At 41.7% G+C, this 23,760-nt stretch overlaps 1 protein-coding gene across 1 annotated transcript in view; it reads right to left on the reverse strand.

Moving 5' to 3' along the window:
* LOC128715908 (protein artichoke) overlaps window positions 1–14,304 on the reverse strand; it is a 43,285-nt gene extending 28,981 nt beyond the window's left edge. Inside the window, exon 1 of the mRNA XM_053810827.1 lies at window positions 14,073–14,304. Within this exon, the coding sequence (XP_053666802.1) occupies window positions 14,073–14,304 (232 nt within the window). The remainder of the gene's footprint in view (window positions 1–14,072) is intronic.
* Window positions 14,305–23,760: the final 9,456 nt, after the last annotated feature.

Here is a 23,760-nt window from a genome sequence, read left to right on the forward strand (position 1 = left end):
CCGGTGGTTGCAACTTTTCACAAGGTTGAGCGCTCGTATAGTTCATTGTAGGTGTTCTCATGCAGCCCTTGTTAAGTCCTGCGCTTAGGCAAGTAGTAATGAGATATTTGCCTTGAATTAGTTAGTATCTCAATTTGGGGTTTAAGATTATATTTTTTTCTAAGAGTGGCTAAGCTATTCCTCTTAATTTGAGACTGTGACTTTCCGCAAGGCATCAACATAAAGGCATCGTGGAATGTTATTTCGAATAACATTATGTTTAAAAATGGAATTAAAATTTGAAGAAAATGTCTACTTCATAACTATCAATTGATAAAAATACTGCCTGGTCAAACGTTTGGAATAAAAAGGATTGTTATTGAGCAATGGAGGCAAGATGGTAGCGGCACCGGTCTTCACAAGAACGGACCGGATAAAAATCCCGTCCGGACCATTCCCCCGTACGCAGTACTGACTCCTGCTATGGGTAAATAAAGTCACAGAAAGCCAGAAAGGGCAGGCATAGATTCTTGAGGTTGTTGTGCCGATAAAGAAGAAGAAGAAGTGAAAATAATGATGTAAAATATTAATTAGTGCAAAAGGGCCCATTGTACCATGTGACACAAAAACCTTGTCATACATTGTTATATTTACTGTTCTACAAACGTTGCTTTAAAGCTATGCCAATTTTCGAAAGTAAAAAAAAAACATTTCTGTTTACATTGTGCCTTTTGTGTTATTGCGCAGCACTACTCATCGTCAACTATAAAAACGAAAGATTTATTTGCTGTTGCAACAAACCGTGCAAGTAATCTATTTAATCACTCTTCGCTCCCCTTTTTCAACACCAACTCGCTTAATGCCACCATTGCATCGATTGAACCAGTGTTTGTTTTACTGGTCCTATTTATTTTAGCTCGCTTATCGCTTTTTATACGCTACAGGCTTTCGTCTGTTTATAACCCAACGTTCCGTATAATCCGTTGATGCGTGTTGATAATAACAACACGATAAAAGATTTTTTGTCATCCTTCTTAAATGGCTATAATTATTTGTAGGTGTCCTTGCATGATGGTAGCGGCGTCGGTCTTCACACGAACGTACCGGACCAATCCCCCGTACGATTGGACGTTGGTCTGACTATCCAGCTACGGCTGAATAAAGTCACACAAAGCCAGGAATGACAGGCGTCCTTAACAACCTGTTGAGGTTGTTGTGCCGATAAAGAATAAGTTCTTGTTTTCTTTGGAGTGGCTCGGTGGTGTATTGGGAGCGGGGCCGGTCTTCACACGACAGGACCGGTCCAAAATCCTATCCGGACCAATACTTCGAACGCAGATCTGACTATCCAGTTACGGGTAAATACAGTCAAAGCAAGCCAGAAAAGGCAGACCTAGACCCTCTTGAGGTTGCTGTGTCGATAAAAAAGTTCTTGTTTCCAGTTTTAATAGGGAAAGGAACTCATCTTGCATCAGGTTTTATTTGTGTTAAGAATGAAGTTGATCGTAAAACTAACTAAACTAAATGTCAATGGTTCAAACTAAATGCCAAAAGAAAATTAGTCTATTTCTGTTCGCAGGATACGGACACGCAAGTTAGATGCACTATTTAGGGACATGAAGGCCTGTTTTTGATCTGCCTTGATATTAATAGAAGTTTTATTTTCAGAATGTAGTGCATTTAGCGGTATGTTCTAAGTCATTTGTTCTTGAATTAAAATAAGCAACACTTTTTCATTTTACTTCTACAAATAACTATGAATGAGTTGTTTTAGTTTAGAAATTTTACTTTTAAATTTGACCAAAAATTTACCTATGCGCAAGCAGTAAAAATACTGGTCACAGTATCAGTTTCATAAGAAATAACCACGTATACATACTACGACAATAATGCTTGCGAGAAAATTCTACGCTTTGTTACATGAGACATACACACATCGTAAAAATTTAGTCACTTGGCCCTCCGCTTCCTGGAATATCAATAAAATTAGCATGCAACATGTGAACACGTGAGGAACAGTACTGATACGGTGCTTCACCATACCAGTGTTTCACATACTCGTACCACACATACGAACTGCCGTCGAACAAACTGAGTGCAACTCAGCAAGTCGGACTCATCAGTACTCGCCGAACCATCCGACGTGGTTGCGTATGTTCTGCAGTGACAGAAACCAACCAAGGCAAATGTTGCCATATGTGCGGGCACTAGGCACAAATGTGGTCACATGTACAGTTGTGCGCGGCACGGAGCTGATAGCGATCATCATTTCCAGACCAAGCCTCCCGGGACCCATTCGAGGCGTTATTTATGCACTCCCGGGAAAGTGTGTCACGTTTCTTAGTTGCTTCCGGGCGCAGACCGTGGCAAAGCAAAGATCCCAAGATAATAGGCCATTGTTGTACCTTCCGTGCCATTTCTTTGTGTGTGTGTGTGTTTTTTTTTTTTTTTGTTCTCGTTTGCTGCCACCGTGTCATTGATGGTATGTGGATTTTCGTGCGACGATTAGTGTGCACGGTTTCCGCCGCACAGTTGCTCGTCCGTTCGTTTCGATGGCAGGGACACTTAACGGGATATACAAATTATAGGTGTTACTGTACAGTGGTCAGGCTGTCGGCTTTTACTTCAAACAACCTGGTGTTAGATGAAGCTCAAACAGCCTAATCGTACACTTAGTGTGATTAAATATTTGCATACCCGGAACCAACGTCCCAGGAGAGTGTGGTTCGCATGTTCAAGTTTGTCAGGAAGGTTCAATTGTTTTAAAGGTGCTTCGATAAATCAACTTAATGGTTTCAAATCATCATTATAAACAACGATTAAAGCTTTTTAAATTTTTTGTCCTTTGCCATTACGAGCAACAATAATTAAATAAGTATAACGGAAAAATCTGCATGTAAATCGTTCCTGTTTCTGTAACAAAAGACGTATTTATCATTACATATAAGATAGATTTATTATGAAAATTATTCTTAAAGTAATTTAAATGTCAAAAATTATGTTAAACAGATTCAACAGACAGATATTAAACTTGATAATACTACCATTGCAAGAGAATTTATTTTCTGACAAGCTTTTTCTTAAATGATCATATAACATTAGATACTTCATAGAGTAATTAACTCGAAAAGTTAATCCAAACCTTATTAAAGCTCACTCATATCTTTGATGCATTAATCAAATTAATGCTTTGTGTGTTTAATTCTAGAAACTAAACCCTTGGCCAGCGTGATTATTAAATTCATCCTCAAACTATGGGATTTGGAGCCTTCTTTGCAGTCCTTCTCAGAAACGGAAATATGCTGGGAATGACTCGCAGGAAGAAAACTTCCAACAAACCGGTTGGAACGCACGAACCGTCTGAATCACCCGCAGGATACGTGCATCCTTTCATCCAGTGTGCATCCGTTCCATTTTGGCAAACTTCAACCACGTGCTGCGAGTTGCCGTTCCCACCAAGTATCGTGCGACTCAATGGAATGTTTGCCCCAAATGCTTCATCTAAAGCGCTGCAAAGCATGCATGCGTCGTAGTCAAACATAAATACAGTAAAACCCACAAGCGGCCACACCAAGGAACCGTAGTTCCCGCATGGGAAGCATTCGCTGGTGCGTTCCGATGTTTCCGCAGCGCTCAGCTCTAAACAGCGTCGGTAAAGAGTGGGAAAATTAAAGAAAAATATTTTCCCAAATGAAGAAACACGGTTGCACGTGAGTCGTGGAAGATCTTAGAGCACATTCCAAACCCGGTCACAATCTCCTAGGAACGAGGGTTCGGTTCGGGTTGTTTGTACAGCAAAAGGGGATCTCGAAACACTGGCAGGTGTTCCGCATTGTAGGTGCTGTTAAGCGTAGCTAGGTGTCTTTGATTCGTACTATTTTGTGGTTTGAGAAAGTAAAAATACTATAATCAATTGAATTAAACATTAGTTAATATGTTTTGATAAACCACTTACATCTTTAATACTTAAATATTCGAGTTCAATCTTAAACTGAATGCCTGAAAACAGTCATGGATTGACAAAAACGCACCGTTGCTTTTGAATTTCTGATATACAACTTTGGAATTGTTTTTTATTGAAATTTCTTGGTACACCATTCAGTTCATTCGATTGCTTCGTACCAATTGTAACAATATTCATTGCTGATCACTTTGCATGTCAGTTACAGGTGTGCACTTTCAACGTACTCCAGAGCAATGTAAATGGCTTATTTTCACTGCCGGTAGTCAAGTATTTCTCCACAGTTACCAACACGAATATTACCTTGTATCTTTTCACATCGATTGGCACTGTTCGATTACCTTTTGTACGCGTTTTTCCACTGTGAGGCACCTGCACTCCTCAACTCGCAAAGCGGTTGTTCATTTTTCCCTCCAATATTCCTCGAACAATCCCGATTCCCACAAGGCGGACACCATTTACACCGTGGCTTCGGAATGCCATTTGCTTGCGCTGTTAAATATTTTTCTTTGTGTTTATGAATTCGTTATCATCGATTATGATAATATAATTCGTGCGCTTCCTGAAGAAACACAATGGAAAGTTTTCATGCAGTATATAGAGCTAGAGTATCGATGTAAGTTGCTTTCTTTTGCTCAATTTATGTAAATTTCATTTGCGTAATTTATGGTATCATACTTAACAGGATCACGAGTTACCCATTGTTGAATGATCTGCAACGTTGATCTTTTTGCTTAAGATTACGACTGAAACCTGCTTGCAAAAAATCAAAGTTGCGTTCGTTTAAATTCATCGTTGCTTTCTTTCCGTTCTTTTGCACTGCACACATTCCTGACCTTTCATCGTTTTGTGCAAGTTAGCAGTAGAACCTCGTCAGAGAAAAACTCAAAATAAACCAGCATAAAAACGAAAACACTTACGCTTTGCATTTGCGTGAAGCAATCTCATTTCTTCTCCACTAGTTCAGGGGTAAAAAAGTGGAAAATTCTCAATGTCACTCAATCAACACTGATTGTAGATTGAATTTTGCAAACAACAATAAACAGAAATAGACTCGAGGTTTCCGGGCGTGTATGCTAAAGTGGGAAAACGGTACAGCCAGATCACGCGAAAGGAGATGGCCTAAAAACAAAAGGGAAAAACGGAAGGGCAAGGCACACGGGGGCAAATATGAACGGCAGATACAGAAATGTCACTATTTCAAACTCTACACCAAGCCACGAAAAGCGTATAATCTTCTCAGCGACCGCAGCACCGAGCCACGCTCGTCGAATGGCAAATTGAACTGCCTTGATGCTTCGTCGTGCAAATTTCGCCCGGAGCAGATATGCTAAAACGAAGCGAAAAACCGGGTACCACCATGCGAGGTTAAGGCAAAGATAAATGAAGCCGGCACGCAATTGTTCCTTTCCACTTCCGGCTGAGGCCGTGCACCGAGATCCGAGCCAGCACGGCAGCTAGTCCTTGCCGAAGAAATGTGCCGACCAAGTGGAAGACTCTCAATTCGTTGCTCACTAGCCACGATGCAGAGCACAAGGGATCGTTAGATGGTATATCCTGGCAGGCATTAAGCCAGCAAACGCCGGGAATCCAGTGCATAAGCGAATCGCTCTGCGTACTGTTGGTAAAATATGACGCTAAAGGCAACGCAACAACTACATCGGCATCGATGCGTTGGTGAAAATTGACCGAGAGCTGTTGAGATTTCTTTGCTTTATTTGTCTCTTTGAATTATGGAATATTGAAAACAAAACGATTTTCTATTTCGTACGAGCGGAGCATTACGAGCTTTTAAAGCAAATGATAAATGATCAAAACATTTAGCTTAAACCGGATCTTTAACGATCTTTAAGCCAGTGGGAGGTTAGAAATTTCGTCAAAAGGGTGACGGAAAACGATGTTTTCTTCACATAAAGTCCGAACTAAAAGAAAAGTTTTACCCCAATCCCAAAAGTTCCGTAAACCGGGAACCAGACTCTTAAGCTACGTTGTTTTTTAATGTCCCGAATCCCTTTTTAACGTACTCAGGGTCAACGTGTTTTTACGAATTCTCAAGCGGCTAAAAGGGGTGAAATTATGTGATTTGGGTCGAAGACGTCCGTTGTCATCAACTTTTCCCGCCGGTTAGTTCTAGTAAGATCTTCGTTGTTTTTTTTACCTCAAGTCTGATTGCTTTCAGCACCTAAACCCTCTCTTACCTATTACTACTTGTTTACTTTCATCCTCAATACTTGGCAGAGTTTTATTACTGATGTACCCCAATATTTGGGAGCTTTAAATCAAAATAAGGACTACAATGGACTATCCTTCGGATAGGGCACCAAATTGAGGAGTCAGTTTTCATCTTAATAAAATTAATGACATTCGCATCGGATGGCACTTTGTACAGCGTAGGTGTGGTGTAAACTAAGTAAATTTAATATTGACTTTGTCACTCGCCGCTTCTTTTTTGTAAAAAACAACCCCACAACGTGAACGCGGGCGTACAAATAGCAAAGCTTTCGTGGGCGGTTGATTTGCTGATGAAATTGTCAATGGCGCTAAAAACACAAGCCTCCTCGGAGACTCTTGAGAGCGAATTCTATTATACGGTACTACAGATGGAGATTGCTACAAAGGCACACCGTGAACTCGAACTCGGAGATCTGCAGCAAGATTTATTGTCCTGTGCTAGCAGTATAATTGAATGAAATTTAAAGGACCTTCTGTTTGAAGAGTTTGCCGAGCAGAGATTAGGGACAATTCGGAGAAAACAGGTTGTTTTATTAGGATGAGCGATAAAAGCTCAAATTAGTCAATAAATGATCATTGTTGACACTGTACTGATGATTATAAAAATGGTTATGTAATTGCAATTTCAATGCAATCTAATCTTTGTAGATCTATTATTATACATTTTGAGGGATACTAGCAGTTACTTATACAGTATTTAACATCTTCAGAAAAACATAAACAATACTTAGCAGCAAAAGTATAAATAAACAAGTATACAATTATTAAATGCAAAATAATACTAATTTTGAGATTATAAAGAATTGAGATAAAAAACGCAAAATAAACTAAAATATTAACGTAAATAAAAAAATACTACGATTTAATTACCGTGAAAATAACTTTTGATGGATAAATAGTTGCATAAGAAAAAAGGTTCATTGTAAACTCGGCGAAAATATGATAAACGGCCGCATGAAACCCCTTTCTTCCATTAATGGTTAATCCCGGTGAGTTTGCTATTGTTGTGCGTTGTATGAACGTGATTAAATTTGCCACGAAACCCCAAAACAACATGTTTCACAGCATACCATTGCGTGAGCGCCGCTGTGTAAGCGTCATATGTCTGCATCTGCTACTTCTCACACCACAATTCGACGCTCATATTGATCGATGGAATGGATGGAATGGATGTGGCGCGCTGGGTGTAGGCTCGTATGATAAATGCTCTGTTTTTGCGTCTATCATATGCAACTCTATTCATGAAGGCAATGCTGAAGCAAAACAAAAATAAAAAACCAACTATCACCGTAAGTGAGGAATATATCGCATTATCACCATGCCTATTCCACGCGATCCGATAAAGTGTCCTGGAAATCGATGGAATACATACGGAAACGGGCACGGCTACCTAGGATATCATATACACCGTCATGTGGCACAATGGCAGTGATCGTTGCGGTTACAAAAAAAAAAGATTTGTGTTGGAAGGATTAAAAATTCCATTCCTGCGGTGATCGGCTGGTAGCTTGATATTTTGAAATTGGTGTTTGACTTCGTTGCGAAAGGGCTATTAAAGGATTAAAAGTGGACTGAAATAATATTTTCATCTGCTCTCAAATGTTTTATAAAATTTTGGATAAATTACGTCAAATGAAACATCGCATTAAAGTGTCTTCAATTTCCATAACACACATTATTATGATTCTTTTCGGTGTTGAAAGGCATTGTCACCACTCACAGCTCGTGACAATTCCTATTCAGAACCGCAGGAAATGACATCACACATACCGCTCAGTGCGCGTATAAAAAAAAATGTTTTGTCGTATTAGCTCATCCTTAAAGCTACCAGTAAGCATATCACATTGCACGCAAATCGCTGGTTTTGGATGATCCCATTGCCGCTGCCATCGATTATTTAAGCCGCAAGAAAAAAAACCATGCAAAAGCCCACGCGTACGCAAAATGCTCTCGGTCATATCTGGCTGTCGGGCCAGCATCGCATCGACCGGTTCTAAATCTGGTAACGGAGCGCAAAAATATTCCAAAATGTCATGCAAATATTTTCACTGCTTTATACATATTTATAAATGTTCGCATTGTTTGTTTATTTATATTTTCATTCCGCCTAAAGCCGCATGAACCTTGAATCCGCATACGTGTGCACATGAGTTTCGGGCTCGTCACGATGGTCGCGCGCGCCAGAGCCTTACCGGAGGGCCAGGCTCACGTGACAGACGTGAAAAGCAGCGACCGCGCTGATGCCTGTGAATTGTGTTTATGTACACAGACGTTATGTACGTCCCGGTTTTTTTTTTTGTTATGTTTGTGCTTTTGTGGTCCATTTTTGGGGGACATGCTGATGTACGGGGTTTTATGCTTTGTTCTTGTTGCTGTTTTTCACTATGAGCGCGGTGTTTGTGCTGCTGTCTGCATTGCACTGGTTGGGTTAACTCTTGCTAGGATGGTCTACAGCAAAACGCATACATATGCAATCATACACCAGCATTGAAGGATGTTCAACAGGGCGACTTTACGATACGGAGCAGCATGGATGTTGGGAGTCAAAACGCATAAAGGTGAAACATCATTTTCCCAGAATTCCTCGAATATTAAAGATTGTATAGACTTTTTATCATAAGATAACTAAAGTGTTTTATATGACGTAAATTTCTTTGTTGGTACTTAGATAGCTGTGGATTACTCAAATAGCGTTTGATTTGGATTAGGTGTTAATGTAACTTAATCGAGAAGTAAAACCAAGATAATTAAATATGAACTAAAATACTATAACAAAAAATAAACCTTAAAGCAATTTTACATCCGCTTTGCCATTTTGGTTACAAAAAATGGAACTCGTATTGTAAAGTATGTCCATGTTCTTATATTTTTCCCCCGGGTGAGTCAATGTCACTTGTACCAGAAGAAATCCCATCGCCAAGTGAAGATGAATTTTAAAACAACAGAGTAGCTACAATTTGCCACCTACAGAGAGCATGTTTGTCATGTTTTGAAGTCTTTTTTTTTCTTGTGTACCAATGTTGCTCATCGTCAGGTTTTCTGTTGGCAAACATAAGGCTTCTCCGTACCACAATGCATACTACTTCCGGGAAATATACGTTCACCGTAAGCTTACAGTAAGTGCCCGAAGATTTGAAAGCGTTGTCGAAACAAAAACTCGTTCAGCCATTTCGGTAGCTTGTAGCAAGCCCGTCCCGAAGACATCATGGCACCTTTGGCACGCATCCCTCCACTTCAAAAGAACACTGCCATTGCTAAACACACGGGAGCACCCGGTAAGAAAACTCCGGCGGCAGTGCGAAATACAACAGTTTTTCCTCCCCATTTCCATCCGGATGGGTTGCTTTGCCCAGTGCCCTGGCCTCGTACCATTCGATGACTGTATCTCTCAGCTCGGTGGCAATTTCTCCATTTTGCACTGTTGGTGAAAATTTAACGGAAACGTGCAACCCGAAGAGCAAGATGAAGATGACAAAAACGGTTAGCTTTGTTTTTTTCCGGAACTAAAAGAACCAAAACCATTTTGCCTCCACATCCTCCCGACGGCTATCCCTTCTACCGGACGTGGAGGGTTAAGCTTGGTTGGCAACTTCCCATTTTGTGTCTTTGTTTTATTTCTGTTCTGTTTTGAAACCATTTGAACAAGCGTTATTCGTTTGATGTTGCTCGGGATGAGAAAAGAACAACACAGATAAGCAAGGGAAGAGTAGGAAAGAGGAAGGTAAAAAGGGGGGTCAGTGTAAGGCCCGCGCCTGCCAACGGCACGGATGGATAGAAAAGGATCAAGTTTCGCCCTTTTTGGTGACAATGTTTGAAAGAATCGGTAAAGCTTCTACCTGAATCGTTGGGAAACGGAGGAGAGCAGATATCATTGCTGAAGCTTGCTGCACATTACATAAATTTGCTTTTATTCCGTTGTTGTTTTCCCATGATGTTGCTTCCTTTCCGATACCGAAACTTAGCTGCACTGTTCTGCCAAAACATTCGCCCTCCCCATTTATAACCATGTAAGGCAATTTGACCAAAGAACAACCACCCAAACGGGGTCTGGCAAGAAGTGCAACGTCGTTGTTCCCATCGCGCTGGGAACTTCCACCGAGTTTGCAGGATCGGGAAGGATTATGTTATATTGGGATATCGAAAAACGGCTAAGTGGCGCCGTGTTGTCTTGTCGTCGTATATTTCAACGCCCATTTTCCCACCTATTTTTTTTTTTTACTATGGAACCATCACCGGGAGAACGTATTGCACGTTTCGTTCGCTACCGAACGAACGAACCGACTGATGATCGGAATCACCTTCTTTATGGTGCATTTCAATATTTCATTGGCTATATTTCACCCCGTTTTTACAGCAGCTAATGTTAGGCTCTCGGGCAGTAGCAGTACTGACAGACCCATCCTTTACCCGGCTCCATGGCACTGGACGTTTGGACTGTACACTAACGGACTGATAGCGCGGATTGCATGGTGGCCGTATGGGGTCGAATGTATTTTACGAGACAGTTTGATGGAGACGCTTGCTGATGGTTATTTACTAGTGTGCACCTATTTCCAGCTTTTAATGTGTGATTATGTGATAATTTCAGGTTTGCTACAAATACACACACACACCGTATACTATGTTGGGTTTTTATTAGTGTTGTAGTAATGTTTAAGCACATCGTTCCATCTGTGAACTAAACAAAAACAAATGGGATATTTAATTTTGGGTGTATACGTAAATTGCAAGCAGATTGGACAAACTAACTGAAGGATTATTTGGAAAAATGTTGTTGCATAGTATTAATCCAAATATGTTCGTTACGAAACTACAATGTGCCCCATCTTACTGTAAAACTGTTAACTTCACTGTTATTGAAAATTGTTAAACACATTCTCCTCTATGGTACATTAGAAGGAATCGAGCAATTTTTTAATTCCTAAGACTAAAAAGAAGCTTATTATTGATTCCTCAGATGTTACTCGTATTACAGGACTCTCTTCTAATTCCACCATGTGTGTAGGACGACTTTCTTTGAGTGAATATTTCACTTTCATTCATCCTTCATTTATGATTTCAATGTTTAACTATGATTGATAAACAATAATTTCATGGAATGTTTACAATATTTACAGATAAATATTGCCCCACAATATTTACAGATAAAACCTATAAATTTGATAATTTTTTCCATAATGACCCGTTACTGTCTATGAAACTTACTTGAAGACCCAATATTTGGGGACGGAACCAAGCCCGTGTCCATTAAACCGAACTATAATGACAATTGTATGAGTTGTATATTTCTTCACTAGCGGTAAGCATCATTCTCTAACGTTATTACGCATCAAATTGAATATGATTGGCGATTAAAACGGAATAATAAAGCCTAGAAGTAAATCAATGTACCTGCTATGTAATAAAAAATTATTTACTTCCTATCGTTCGAATTGGCCATTATAAATAAAAACCAAATCATGCCTACACCACGGCCAAATGCATGACGTAAACGGTTACACAAATCAATAGTTGTTTTTTCCCCTCAAATGTCAATTTGCCAACATTTTGTTAACTCAAAACATGAAACCTTACATCTTGGCACACACCGTAATTCCATTTTTAACTTCGATAAACATAATGTACCGAAAGGACATCGAATATTGCTACGATAGCCCTTCTCTGCGTGCCAACCTCACCAAAAAGCAATGGTTGGTATTCATGTGTTGCCACACATCGATCTGCGTGTGTGGGTGGGTTGGCCCTTCAAACGTGTACCTTTTTCGTACGGAAGAGACGAATAAATAGGTGCGCGTTTTATTCATTCCCTTAACACCGGTACGGTACGATCAACCCCATCAGTTGGTTTTGGCATGCCCGGGAGTAAACAAATAGAGTCAAACCAGCACCCCAGGACGATTCGTGTGTACACAGGAAATAACGAGTTTGTCACCACACTCGAAACACACAGCTTGGTTGCACAAATTGCGGTCTTCCATTTTGCCACTTCGACATATTGATCGTAATGATGCGCCATTTCGCAACACACACGCACACACACACATTCTTCTGATGCGAGTTCGTGTCAGGTAGTGGCAGCAGTGCCGTCACCATCGCAAGCTGGCCAGATTGACTGATTTTTACCGAAGAATAATTTGATTTCTCAGCTAAACTACCAGTATTTGAAGTTTTCTCCATTCACCTGCTTTGCACGAGCCATATGAGCGGAAGAAAGAGAACGAAAGAGGACGACCACTTAAGATCCTTCAAACAACGACCTGACACTAACAAGACTCTCGAAGGGATTCAACACTTGCTGCAGAGCAGGTGGAGAGAAGTTTTTCGCGAAAGTTGTGACGATACAGGGATACTTGTATTCCGCAAGTCAATAGCAAGGATGAGGATAGAGCTGAAGTACAGAAAACAGCAAACAAAAAATCGCAACATTACAAAATGTCAAAATAAACAATCCCAATCCGCTTATTTCCAATGTTACTGGAATGAAAGCAAACGAACTCTTCGTCAGCAGGTGGGAAGAATACGATGAGGGAGGGTAGGAATTCTTTTCTCACCATTCAGCAAAAGAAAGTGTGCACACTGTGGGAGATGCGAGAAGAATAGTTCACTCAAGAACAAGAAACGTCCGGCAGAAGTAGCAAACGGAAGGGCCGACCAAGCAGAACTTGCGCTGCGCTCTAAAGAACTCCTGCACCGAAATGGGGCCAGAAAAGTCTGTGTCTGGCCGTGTGTATGTGTTGGGGTTCTGAAAAGCTGACTAGAACCTACTTTTTCACAGTTACACAACGAACCATGAAGTTGATGTTCCGGCACCTGACGTGGGGCCGCGGTGAAGTAAAACCTTGTCTCAGCTTCTCTTCCAAAGACCCGACCAGCAACGCCTGGGAAAAGGGCACTTTCGCTTCGGGGAAGATTGAAGTGCGACTAGCTTGTTAGTGATATTTGCTTAAGGTTGTTTGGTAAGCTAGACCTGCAGAGAGACTTCGGTTCACCTGCTCTCATCGGCAACACACCCGGCCACAAACCCAAATTTACTAGCTCACGCGAACACGGTACCCTTGAATGCGCAACAAGAAAGCGAAAAAAGGTCCTTAGCTTGTGGATTTGAGTGAAGCAAAAAAAAAAGGAACCAACAACCCATCCACCTTCCGTCCACTCGGACGAATGAAGCGTGTCGTTGGATGGCCCTTTAGAACGCCTAAACTCTACCCGTAAGTACGTTGCGAGCTACTGCCTAACGCTCCGGTAGACTCTGGCCGACACTGCCAGTTAGAAGCAGGCCTATCAGTGAAGGTGAACAGAATTTAAATTCACCGTGCTACACCGTTCCGGTAGATTATCACCAGCCGGGAACACAGGGAAAAGGTTCTTACATCAACTTTCATCGGCCCAACTACCCGTTGCCACCCTTTGCTGGCCTTTTCTTCGTAGTGGCGAAAGAAAAACAGAAGCGTACCACCACTCCGATCAGTTTGGAACCAGTGACAGCAAACTACGCTTGAAGGTCAATATTTATTCTTCAATAAAATTTCGATACGCACGATGTCAGGCCGGTGTGTTTTGCCGGTGAAACGCAATCTTGTTTAAAAGCCTGCCAGGTCTCCCGTATCGGCCAAATCTTCCATTCGTATCCTGCAAAGTGCGATGAATAAACATTGCCCACAATAATTGAGTAGCAGTCTCTTTCTCTCTTTCTCTCTCACTCAAGAGCAGTTGACTTTGCACGACAAACTGTCGTTTGTTTGCGTTTAAAATGTTATCTTAAACGGCTGCTTCACTCTGCCTTTTCGTTCAAATGTCACCGCCATGAATATAAACAATGCATTTAGTTCCGTGCAAGGGACGCCCAACGGAAGCGTGCCCACGTTGGGAGGATGGAGGATGTGGTTGCGCATTAACTTACCGGGAAATTTGTAAAGTGACACCTCGTTGCAGTTGATCTCGAGGAGTGCGGTTTCGTTGGGTAAACTCGCACACCGGCACATGGTGTTGATTGGACACTCGTACGAGATGTCCTGATTAGTGTACATGATGTTTCGATTATCCAGCTTCCAGCCCATCGTCCCCGTGTGTATCACAGTGAGCAGCAGTATGCTAACGATGTCCGCACCCGATCGAACGGTGGCCGACCCCATGATGCTGTGCCGTTTGTAGTTGGTCGGTGTGAAGGCGCCTGAATCGTTTGTCCTATAATTTGTAGCTCCGCAGAAGCACGGCCTGCAAATGTAAATGGAAACAGGCACGAGAACGATAAGACACAGAGTTGCAACGAAAGTAGATTAAGCGAGTTTGAAACAGAAAAAAGGGTGTAGGTTATCGAAACTGAATGAAAAAACTTTTTTCTCTCACCCCTAATAAAACACGTTCGAATGAAACTTTTTGAAATACAAATTCACTCGTCCCAGGTAATCTTTGCTGCTGGTCTTCTTTGTACAGTGAAAGTTCCCTTTGCCAAAGCAAAAAAAGCGAAACCAACACCAAGCCCCGCTCAACAGTCTAGTTTCGGGGCAAACTCGATAGCTATCCTTGAGTCTACACGTATACACTACATGATAAATGTAACCCATTTATCATGTTTTGCAAAGGCGCAAGCAGGCAAGCAGCACTGGAGAAAGCGAAATTGCGAATAAATTTCAACCTTCATTGAAGCGAAACTCATCGAACGGCGGGCAATCTCCGCATTCGCAACCATATCACACACGTGTCGGTCGGTGGAAAAAAGGGAAAAGTAAGCGCATGATTCCGAATGTTTGATGTAAGTCAGGAAGTTTCACAGAAACTGTGAACAACATTTTCTGCCGTTGTAAAACAAGGACCGCAATGTCGTATCGAATGCGCGGATGGATGGTTGTCCTTGGTTAACGAGATCGTTTGAAAAAATAAGTTCATAGAACTTTGCTCTTTACAACAATTCCGTGAAATTTGAGTTCGACACCCACTTCCCACTTATTAAAGACACTCCTAATACAATCGTAAAATGTTTCCATTTCTTACATCAAGTTTCAAGAAATTCACTCAATTTCTAAATAAATGTAATATCGACTAACTCATGATTTTTTTTTTATTTTAAAAATTGGCTTACAAAAACCACGAAATGATCAGTAAAATTTTTCAAATTGTTCTTTTATGCTGTTCAACGAAGCAATATGTTTTTATTCGATAATTTTGCTGCATTTTGTCCCATTTATTATTCCAGAATGACGGCATTCACCGTATTCTATTTTACTGTATCTTTTATGAATAAAATTAAAATCGCGATGGTCAAAAAACTTGAAAAGCGTCTGAAATTAAAGTTTTGCTCAAAGCGTTAGACCACCTTCATATAATGAATTGCAATCGTCGACGGATGTCACACACTGCAAAACCTGCAGCACTGAGATCGTTTGCCCACCGTTCGCCTCATTGCGCGCACTTTCATTTAAATTGATATCGTTGTCCTTACCGTGCATTCGGATGGCATAGAAATGTCTTGAGTATCAAATAAAATCATTACGCTTCAGCGCAACGCTCTGCCCCAACGCTTAGCTTCTTGAGTTTTCTCAGCTTCGGGTAAAATTAATGCAATCGATGCTTTTACCAACCAGCTGCCAGCCATCCCGCCCAGTGCACTTTCCTATTCATTGGCAAAAAGCGCTGGCAAGCGAAAGAAAACCTCCGACATGCGAGGTAATTAAAAAAGAATTTCCCGGGTGAAATACATAGCAATGGCACACGGAACTATTCGAATGACCGGAAACTGCTCCATTTGCTGCAGTGCGCTGAAACCGATAGTGAGACGGGGATGGAGCTCCCGCAGGGGTTGAAACTGTTGAAAATTGGTAGGAAATGTTTAAATAGTTTCCACCAACGTTAGCTTGGTAGTAAATTGAGCTGACGCTCCCTGGCATTGGGGCATGCCGGTGTGAAAGGCGGGGTTCAAAAGAGTACGATTCCCACGAAATTTAGGGCAAGCATACGTTCGATTTTTGTCTCGGTTTTCGCCTCACTGTTCGCTTTTGCTTCTCGGCTGGCGTTCTTCCTGTTTTTCGAGAAGTATTTATCAGCGAACGCTAGTGATGCTACGCGGCTCTGGCGTACCGTGAAGGATCGCATCAAGGCAAAGCGAAACCAGTAGTAGACGGTTTCGTAGTCGGAATTTGCTTCTGAGCCTGTATTTCACTTCTACCCCTAGAAAGCTCCACAGTGAACTACACTGTTGACTCCTGTGATGGTCGGCCATGTAGAGACGAAAGAGAACTATGCCCATCCCCTTCATTTGCACGGGTAAAATTGTTAAAATATTTATTATCTCTTCTGTGTTGGTTTTGCTCCTAGCGCTGCTGAACTTCCCGCTGGCCTCACCGTGCCCAACACCGTCGACCCAGACATCGGGGAAAAAGTATAACATGGAATGAATTTCAAATTAATGAATACTCTGGATAGGGAATTTTTCACGTTGAGCCTCGGCAAGGGGATAAATTTGATATATTGCTGGCTAATTTCGATGGCCTGGGAAACCGCCGGTGTTGCTTTCGTGCGGTCCTGCCCTGGGTGCACCGGGCCCAGCAAATGCAAACCCATCTTTCGCCGACGTTTTGAGGTTGTTTAAGGTAATCGTTATCGTTGTCGTAAGAGTGCTAAAACAGAATTAATGAGCCTGGCGAGCGTAAGCCAACAAAATAATCTGCTACAGCAATTTCACTGTGTTTTATTCAAAAATTAGCCCACAAACGGAAGGTGCTGCAATCGTGCACCGGTTTCACCGTGCTGATTGTGCCATAATTAACACAACGTTATGTCAAAACAGGGCTATGCTAATTGGTGTTAATTTACCAGGAAATGCTTTGCTAAAATGAATACGTGAAGTTAATTGGAAGATAACTCTTTCTTTAGGACAAGATTTATCGTAATTCTTGTTGTTGTCTGAGTGTTTCTTTTATTTTTAATCAGTTTGTTTCTCGAATCAGAATTTAAACTAGAATCATTCAATTGCATCCGTTTGTAGTTTGTTTATAAATCCCCTTCACTATTATATCGCATATTTTTACAAGTTACAAATTTTTAAATCTAACACAAAAAGATCAGTTCACTATTGTTGAAATTAAAAATCAATCCAAACGTCTCCTCAACTTTATTCTCGACTAACTTCTTTGAACATTTCTATTCCCGAATTCCCATTAATCACCTCCCTGTCCAATCGATAGTCTTCTCCTTTGCGCTGTGGTACCTTTTCCAACCAAATCGATGGAAGGAAAATAAATGCTTCAGTCATGAGAAACTCTTTTCGATTTTAACCATTAAAAATGAAATAGCCCAATTTAAGCGCACGGACCATCAAATACACACATTATAAATCACGCCGACTAATGGCTCAGCTACGGTATTCTCTAAGCCCAACAACAGCACACACCCAACAAATTGAACATGGAACTTTGGGAGCAATTTTGAACGGTTTCGTCCTTAACCTATGATGGCCGTCTTAGGTTGCCAGGCCCCGATGCGCACAGAACTCGTCTTAATTCTGACGAACGTCGCATTTAATATCACTACGCTAACTGAAGCCGAACCGCGCGTCGTCTGCTCCCCGACAAGGCGACCGCTTACTGCAGAAGAAAAGTGCTGGGAGTTTCGCCATTCCTTTGCGCGGAGACCGTCGAAAAGCTCACTCCACTCGCAAACCATTCGAAAAGCAATAAATCACGTCCGACAATACTTCAAGCACGTAACACCCAATCAGACTACCTCAATGACGCAGTTGGGGCGTGTGACTTTTGGGTGACTTCGTCTCACCTATCGTAGCGCCACGAGGGCCCGAGGAGCCCGGGAGCCGATCTGCCCGACCCTAAAACCGACACGGACTTCTATTTGCGCTCATGCATCAGGATGACTCCGTCAAGGCGATTCAACGTGATAAATCCGCTCGTCAGCGTTATCCCTACCCAGACAGTGCCGAGGATTTTCATACCCACGCGCTCTTTTATGTCTGTTCGGGACAAGGAAATGCAGACGAACAACTGCGGCACGAAGCAGAACGTCGAGCTGATACATCATCATCGGATCAAATCTCTCATCATGGTTATTACTCGCGTCTACTTTCGCATAAGCCGTTTCACCTACCGGATCTTGTAAGGATGCTTCGCCATGCATAACATCCTCTTGGCAAGCAAGCGGACATCGTTATAAGTGATCTGAAGGCTTGAGTCGCACATTCAATGCAAATCGTTCTTGCTAAGATTCTGCTGGAATTTTTGACGAATCTTCTGACTTTTTCCGGTAGAAAATGGGTGCTATCATGTTTATCTTATCAAGGAACGGGATCGGAAACTCGCCCCGTGGATCCGGGGTTTCGGGATCTGTTGTGAAAATAATCAATCATAATATGTTGTATCGCAAAAATGGACGAAAGGAAAGAAGAGTCTCTGTTTGGACAGTGATTGTTTTACCAAACCCTTGAGTTCCGTTGAGCAATGGGTTGAGTTTGAACAACGGGCAATAGAATGCGAGTTGAGAGTTGAGTTTATTAATGATAAAAATCCCTTTACGTATAACGTTTTGTTAGAACTGTTGTGAAGTTAAACAGCATTGATCTACGCTCAACGAAAAATAAATCGATAGAGAAACCTTAGTATTGAACGCGGTAAATGTATACCAGCAACACGAAGCCCAAACCATCTTGAACGCCATTACAATCGCAAACGAAACAAACATGATCTTATAAGTAAGCCATAAAAAATCAAATTAATAAAATTGGTTTCGGCCTAGGGTACGTTCACAAAATCGTCTTCCAGCTCCGGGATACCATAAAACGTACACTTCCACCGCTCTGACTGGCCGCCAAATTTAAGAAATTGAGCCATTTCAACATCACGTTCCACGGGAAAAATAGTCTATTTCAACGAGCTTTGAATTCCAACCCAAAATGCGAGTCGGTGTCCGCACCTTCGCAAGGAAGGATACTTTCTTCACCCAATAATGGCTCTTTTCATTTCGCTCAGGAAGGCACGCTGAGCGCTACATCTTACAACCCAGCTTCTTTTGTGCCACCCCGATACCCCGTGAAACACTCTCCAACAATCGCTTGAGTGGGTTTCGCTGAAGAGCGGCTAAACGTACCAAAAAGTCGTTATGGAGCTGTAAGCAATCGAGTCGATCGAAATGGAATTTGTCATGATTTTCGTCAGTGGAGCGTCTACACATCCAAGTGCTACCAAGACTCTGGTGAGGTCTTCCATTATTATATCACAGCGTGGGTAATAATTTTTGCCCTGAAGTACGTTTTTTGTGGATCACTTCTGAACGAGGTGGTTGAGTGTGTGACTCCGGTTGCGATGATACCCCGGTTGAGGTCGATCGAATGCTCGCTGTCGATACATGCCCATGCCCAGGTGTAGCAACAGTTAGCGTTTGTTTGTTTCATAAATATCATCGTATTAAATTATGAACGCACTCATTGTACCCTTTAGCTCGCGCTTCAACAGCTCTCAAAACCGAAGCACCCCGAGAGCTGACTGGGGCACTCTAATCTGACTAGTGCAATCCAATAATGCTGACCGAGCGTACCGAGTTATTCAAAATGAAACCTCTGCCATCTGCGGGCTGGGAAACCGGAAACCGGACATTATTAATGAGACAGAAAAATCGATTCTCGCCAACCGTAACTATGACCGTGGAGTGGTAACGTGAGAACGGGTGGTATGGGACTCGCTGGCCCATGCTGGGCACTGGGGGCTTACTTTCGTGCTGATCCAATCACAGGTGGTTTCGCGCCGCCACACCTGTACCAATCAGGCGCTGTATAGTGTTGGCAGCGCTCCAGCCATGGACTGTGCCAGTGCATGGACCGACGCGATAGCACGAAGCCGGTGGAAAGCGTCTATTGCAGGCACGCATGGTGGTTGATGTTGGAAATGATTTTTTAATTGAATTCAATCGATTACTTGCACCGGCAGGAACAAGCGATTTCCCGTTCCCGACTAGCTCATATAGCGTTTTTCTCACTCAGTAAATAACGCTCGTAAGCTCTGTTGTTTTTTGCTGGTCGTGGCTATTCAATGAGCAATTGTTTTTTCTTCCTGCTGAGTGTTCCAAAGTGTAATCCACCAGCGGAAAATACATGCACTATATCATACGTATCAGTGAGCTTGGGCATATAGAAAAGGTGGACTAACTTACCCGGAAAACCATCACCCGCTAATTGGAGTCGATTGACAGATGCCAAACGATATCAATTAGTGGTGAGAATGGAATGGTCTAGTTTGAAGTTGAAATATTATTTCAGAAATAAAAATAATCAATAAAACGTCAAAACCGTTCATCTGTTAACAGTGTGACAAAAATAGGTAAACTGGGGGCAATTAATTTTTTGATTTTCCATTGTTTAACCTATCTTTAATCAATCACACATATACATACAGTCGAAACGCTCATAACGACCAGTGTTCCCTTTGCTCATATTAATTTGTTGGTTTTTATGTTTATACAGTAAATAAATTAGTAATTTTGTAAAAATATAGATTTTTTAAAACTAATTGATTAAATTTATCAAAAAAACCAAAAAATATGTTTTCGCTTCTTGAAGAAATTTCATTCACGTTAGACAATTTGATGCTTTATTTCGATCCCACTCCATAAACATGAGAGTGTGAAATTAATTCATTCAAATGCCAATTAAATTGTGGTTCATAAAAAAACAACCATTTACATCACCTAAAACTTATTTCCTTCCTTTTTCATTCTTGAAATCTACAACGAAAATCAAAAGCATTTCGAAAGGAAAAGTCCACAGCAAAGCTCCTTTGTTCACATTTTGTGCCACCACCTTTTTTTTGTATTCACACAGCACCAAAACCCACGAAAGGTGATAGGGAAAATAAAAATCCCTTCCATCAAACACCATTCCGGATGCTGTATAATTCGAGCGTTTTTTTTTTTTTTTGTTATTTGTCCTCTCCCGATCGTTATCACCCTACAGGCTCGTGTTGGATACATCGTTCAGGGTCGAAAATAGACAGCAGAAATTGTATTGAAAATGGTACTCCCCAACCGTTGTGGCTAGCTTCCTGCTAGAACGATGTGGCATCAAGCGACGCCGTGTGAAGTAACAGTGTTCGGGCGAATAAGCAACACCGGTCCTTCACTTTACACTAGGACTTATCAAGCTGTCATTGTGGGCGGTGAAAAAAAAAGGTTTTTTTATTTCACCCAAAAGGTTTTGCCTCCATCTCAAGTGATTCTTTCTTGTTTATCAGACCCAAAAAAGCCGGAATATTATGGCTACGGGAACGCAACAAACGCCGCGCGGTCTGTATCATATCAGGAAATTTAACGAGAGCATAAAGTGGCGCGTAGAAGCGCAGCAATGGCAAAAATCTGCGCCCTTTAAGTGTGTCCGGAAAGACAACAGGAAAATAATTTTGCATTTTAATGAGCGGTCTTTTCCGTTTCTCCGGCATCCCATGCTGGGTTGTGTGGAAGGTGTGATATCAAAATGCGCGATATCACCAGTACACCCGAGAGAGAAGGCTTAGAGCACAGCAAAACTCAATAAGCTGCTGAACGGGGTTTTAAAAGGGTAAATTTACAATTTGTACATTGTAAACTAAGTTTGCAAGCGTTTCAAAAGACGATTGCGATACGCCTAAACATTCCAGAATATAATAAAAAAGACGTAAAGTCATAACATACATAACGAATACCATACAACACCCAGGATTTGTTATGTCCTTTCTAGATAGTAAGCCACATTATGATTTAACGGAACGTCTTAATGACGCTTACAATTATTGGAATAGACAATCTGGAAAATTACATTTGTCTATAGCTCTACAGAACAAACAAATTTAGAAGAAACGACACTCAAATTTAACTCACAATAAAGTCATTATATGATAAAAACTTTTTCCAATGTAATATAACTATCACACCATTTGTTTTCTTACACAAAGTATGTTGCTATGCTGGATTTGAATAGTTGGAATAGCCTGCAATGTGAAATTTCTCTTAGAGTATCTCATTGCAATGATGCATTTACTTTGTTACTCGTCGACAATGCCAGCATGCCTGACCCAGCCAGTCCAAGCGATCGCATGGAAACTTTACCCTGCTGCAAAGAAGCTGCAACCCTTCAGCAAACAGCACAAAATCCCTTATGTCTTATAACAGCACACAAGCTCTTCGGTTCACACATATACTTCACAACATAATGATGTTGTATGCAAGCCAGGACCTCTTGCTCTCGCTCTCTCCATGGTCCACGACTCTAATGCGGGCATTGGTCGAGTAAAACTACACGGGATAATGAGAGTAAACAAACGTATAATAGCTCTGTAATGGTCCGTTATCTTGCTCATATCTAATTTTCCGCTACATTGCATGCACAATCTTTGCCGGCAATCGTTCGTGCTGAGTGCTCTAATTAGAGCCGATACGAACGAAATCATGGTGTAGTTGCTCAGGGACGAAGAGGATGTGAGTGTGGGTGTATGCTTAAACTCCATGCTTTGAGCCAAGGTAGAGCAATGTCTCCGAGGGCGTTAGCGTCATCGTAAAACTCATTAGAGGCAAGTCTGGAGGAGCATCCTGACTGGGTGTTGAGATGGTTGGTTCTGGATGCGCGTGGATATGGGTTTGGAAGTTGGAAGCCGAAGGTCAAAAAGGGCCTACCCACAACCCATACACAGAATTCCACCCTAGGCGAGCTCATAGATAGGTGGAACTATCATCGTTATGTTTCATCGGAAGTAGAGCTCACCTCCGCTGAAGAACGGCTCGCCGGTGAGCTAGACAATGCGCAGCGTTGAATTGCTTACGCCCGAGCAGTATGTCTCATGCTCGACGCTCGGCTGATATCGCCAGTCGCCCAAAGCCTGCATAATAGTTACGCTAATGTCCAAACGATCTAGGCCACACGCACACCAATGCACACGAAGATCCTGTTGAATAATTGCATCACCACCTCCAGGACGCGCAGCTTCCGTAGTGGCACCCCGGCGACGTGCACACCGTGGTGAACTGAAGCACGGGGCGAACGTACTCAGCGAAACCGTTGATTTGAGGGCATGTTTTAATCAAATATTAACCACGCGTCGTCGTTATTGTGCTTCGCTCGTAATCGAACAAGTGACATCGAGCTTAGCGAAACCAGGCCCCGGGTATACACAGGCAGCCGGTCGTGCATGGCGGATTTAATTGATAATGTTTTCTGTGGTCACATAATGTCAATTTGCGGGTACCGCTAGAGTGAACATGCATCATTCAAATTTTAGCCCAGAAAGCTTTTGTCCGCATATAGCTTGACGCGTGTTTGGGCAATCAGGTGCAGTTGGTGGAAAAGTGCTACAGGTATGGCGTCAAAGTAAATTATCCATGAGCTGTTGAGTGCAAATATGATAAAATTCGTATGTAACGTTATAGAACTATCCACAATAAAGCAATAAATGCTAACAAAAATAGAATCGTACAATAAATGATGGAATGCTTCAGCAAACTAACAAACGCTTTATAAACACATGCATCCGTAACAGTTATCTACCGCTTTCAAATCGTTCTAATGATAGCAAAAAAAAACAAACAAACTTGCAAAATGAAAAGTCAAAAATCAGCTGAATAATAGA

This window comes from Anopheles marshallii, chromosome 3 (genome assembly GCF_943734725.1).
Source record: "Anopheles marshallii chromosome 3, idAnoMarsDA_429_01, whole genome shotgun sequence".
Taxonomy (NCBI): Eukaryota; Metazoa; Arthropoda; class Insecta; order Diptera; family Culicidae; genus Anopheles; species Anopheles marshallii.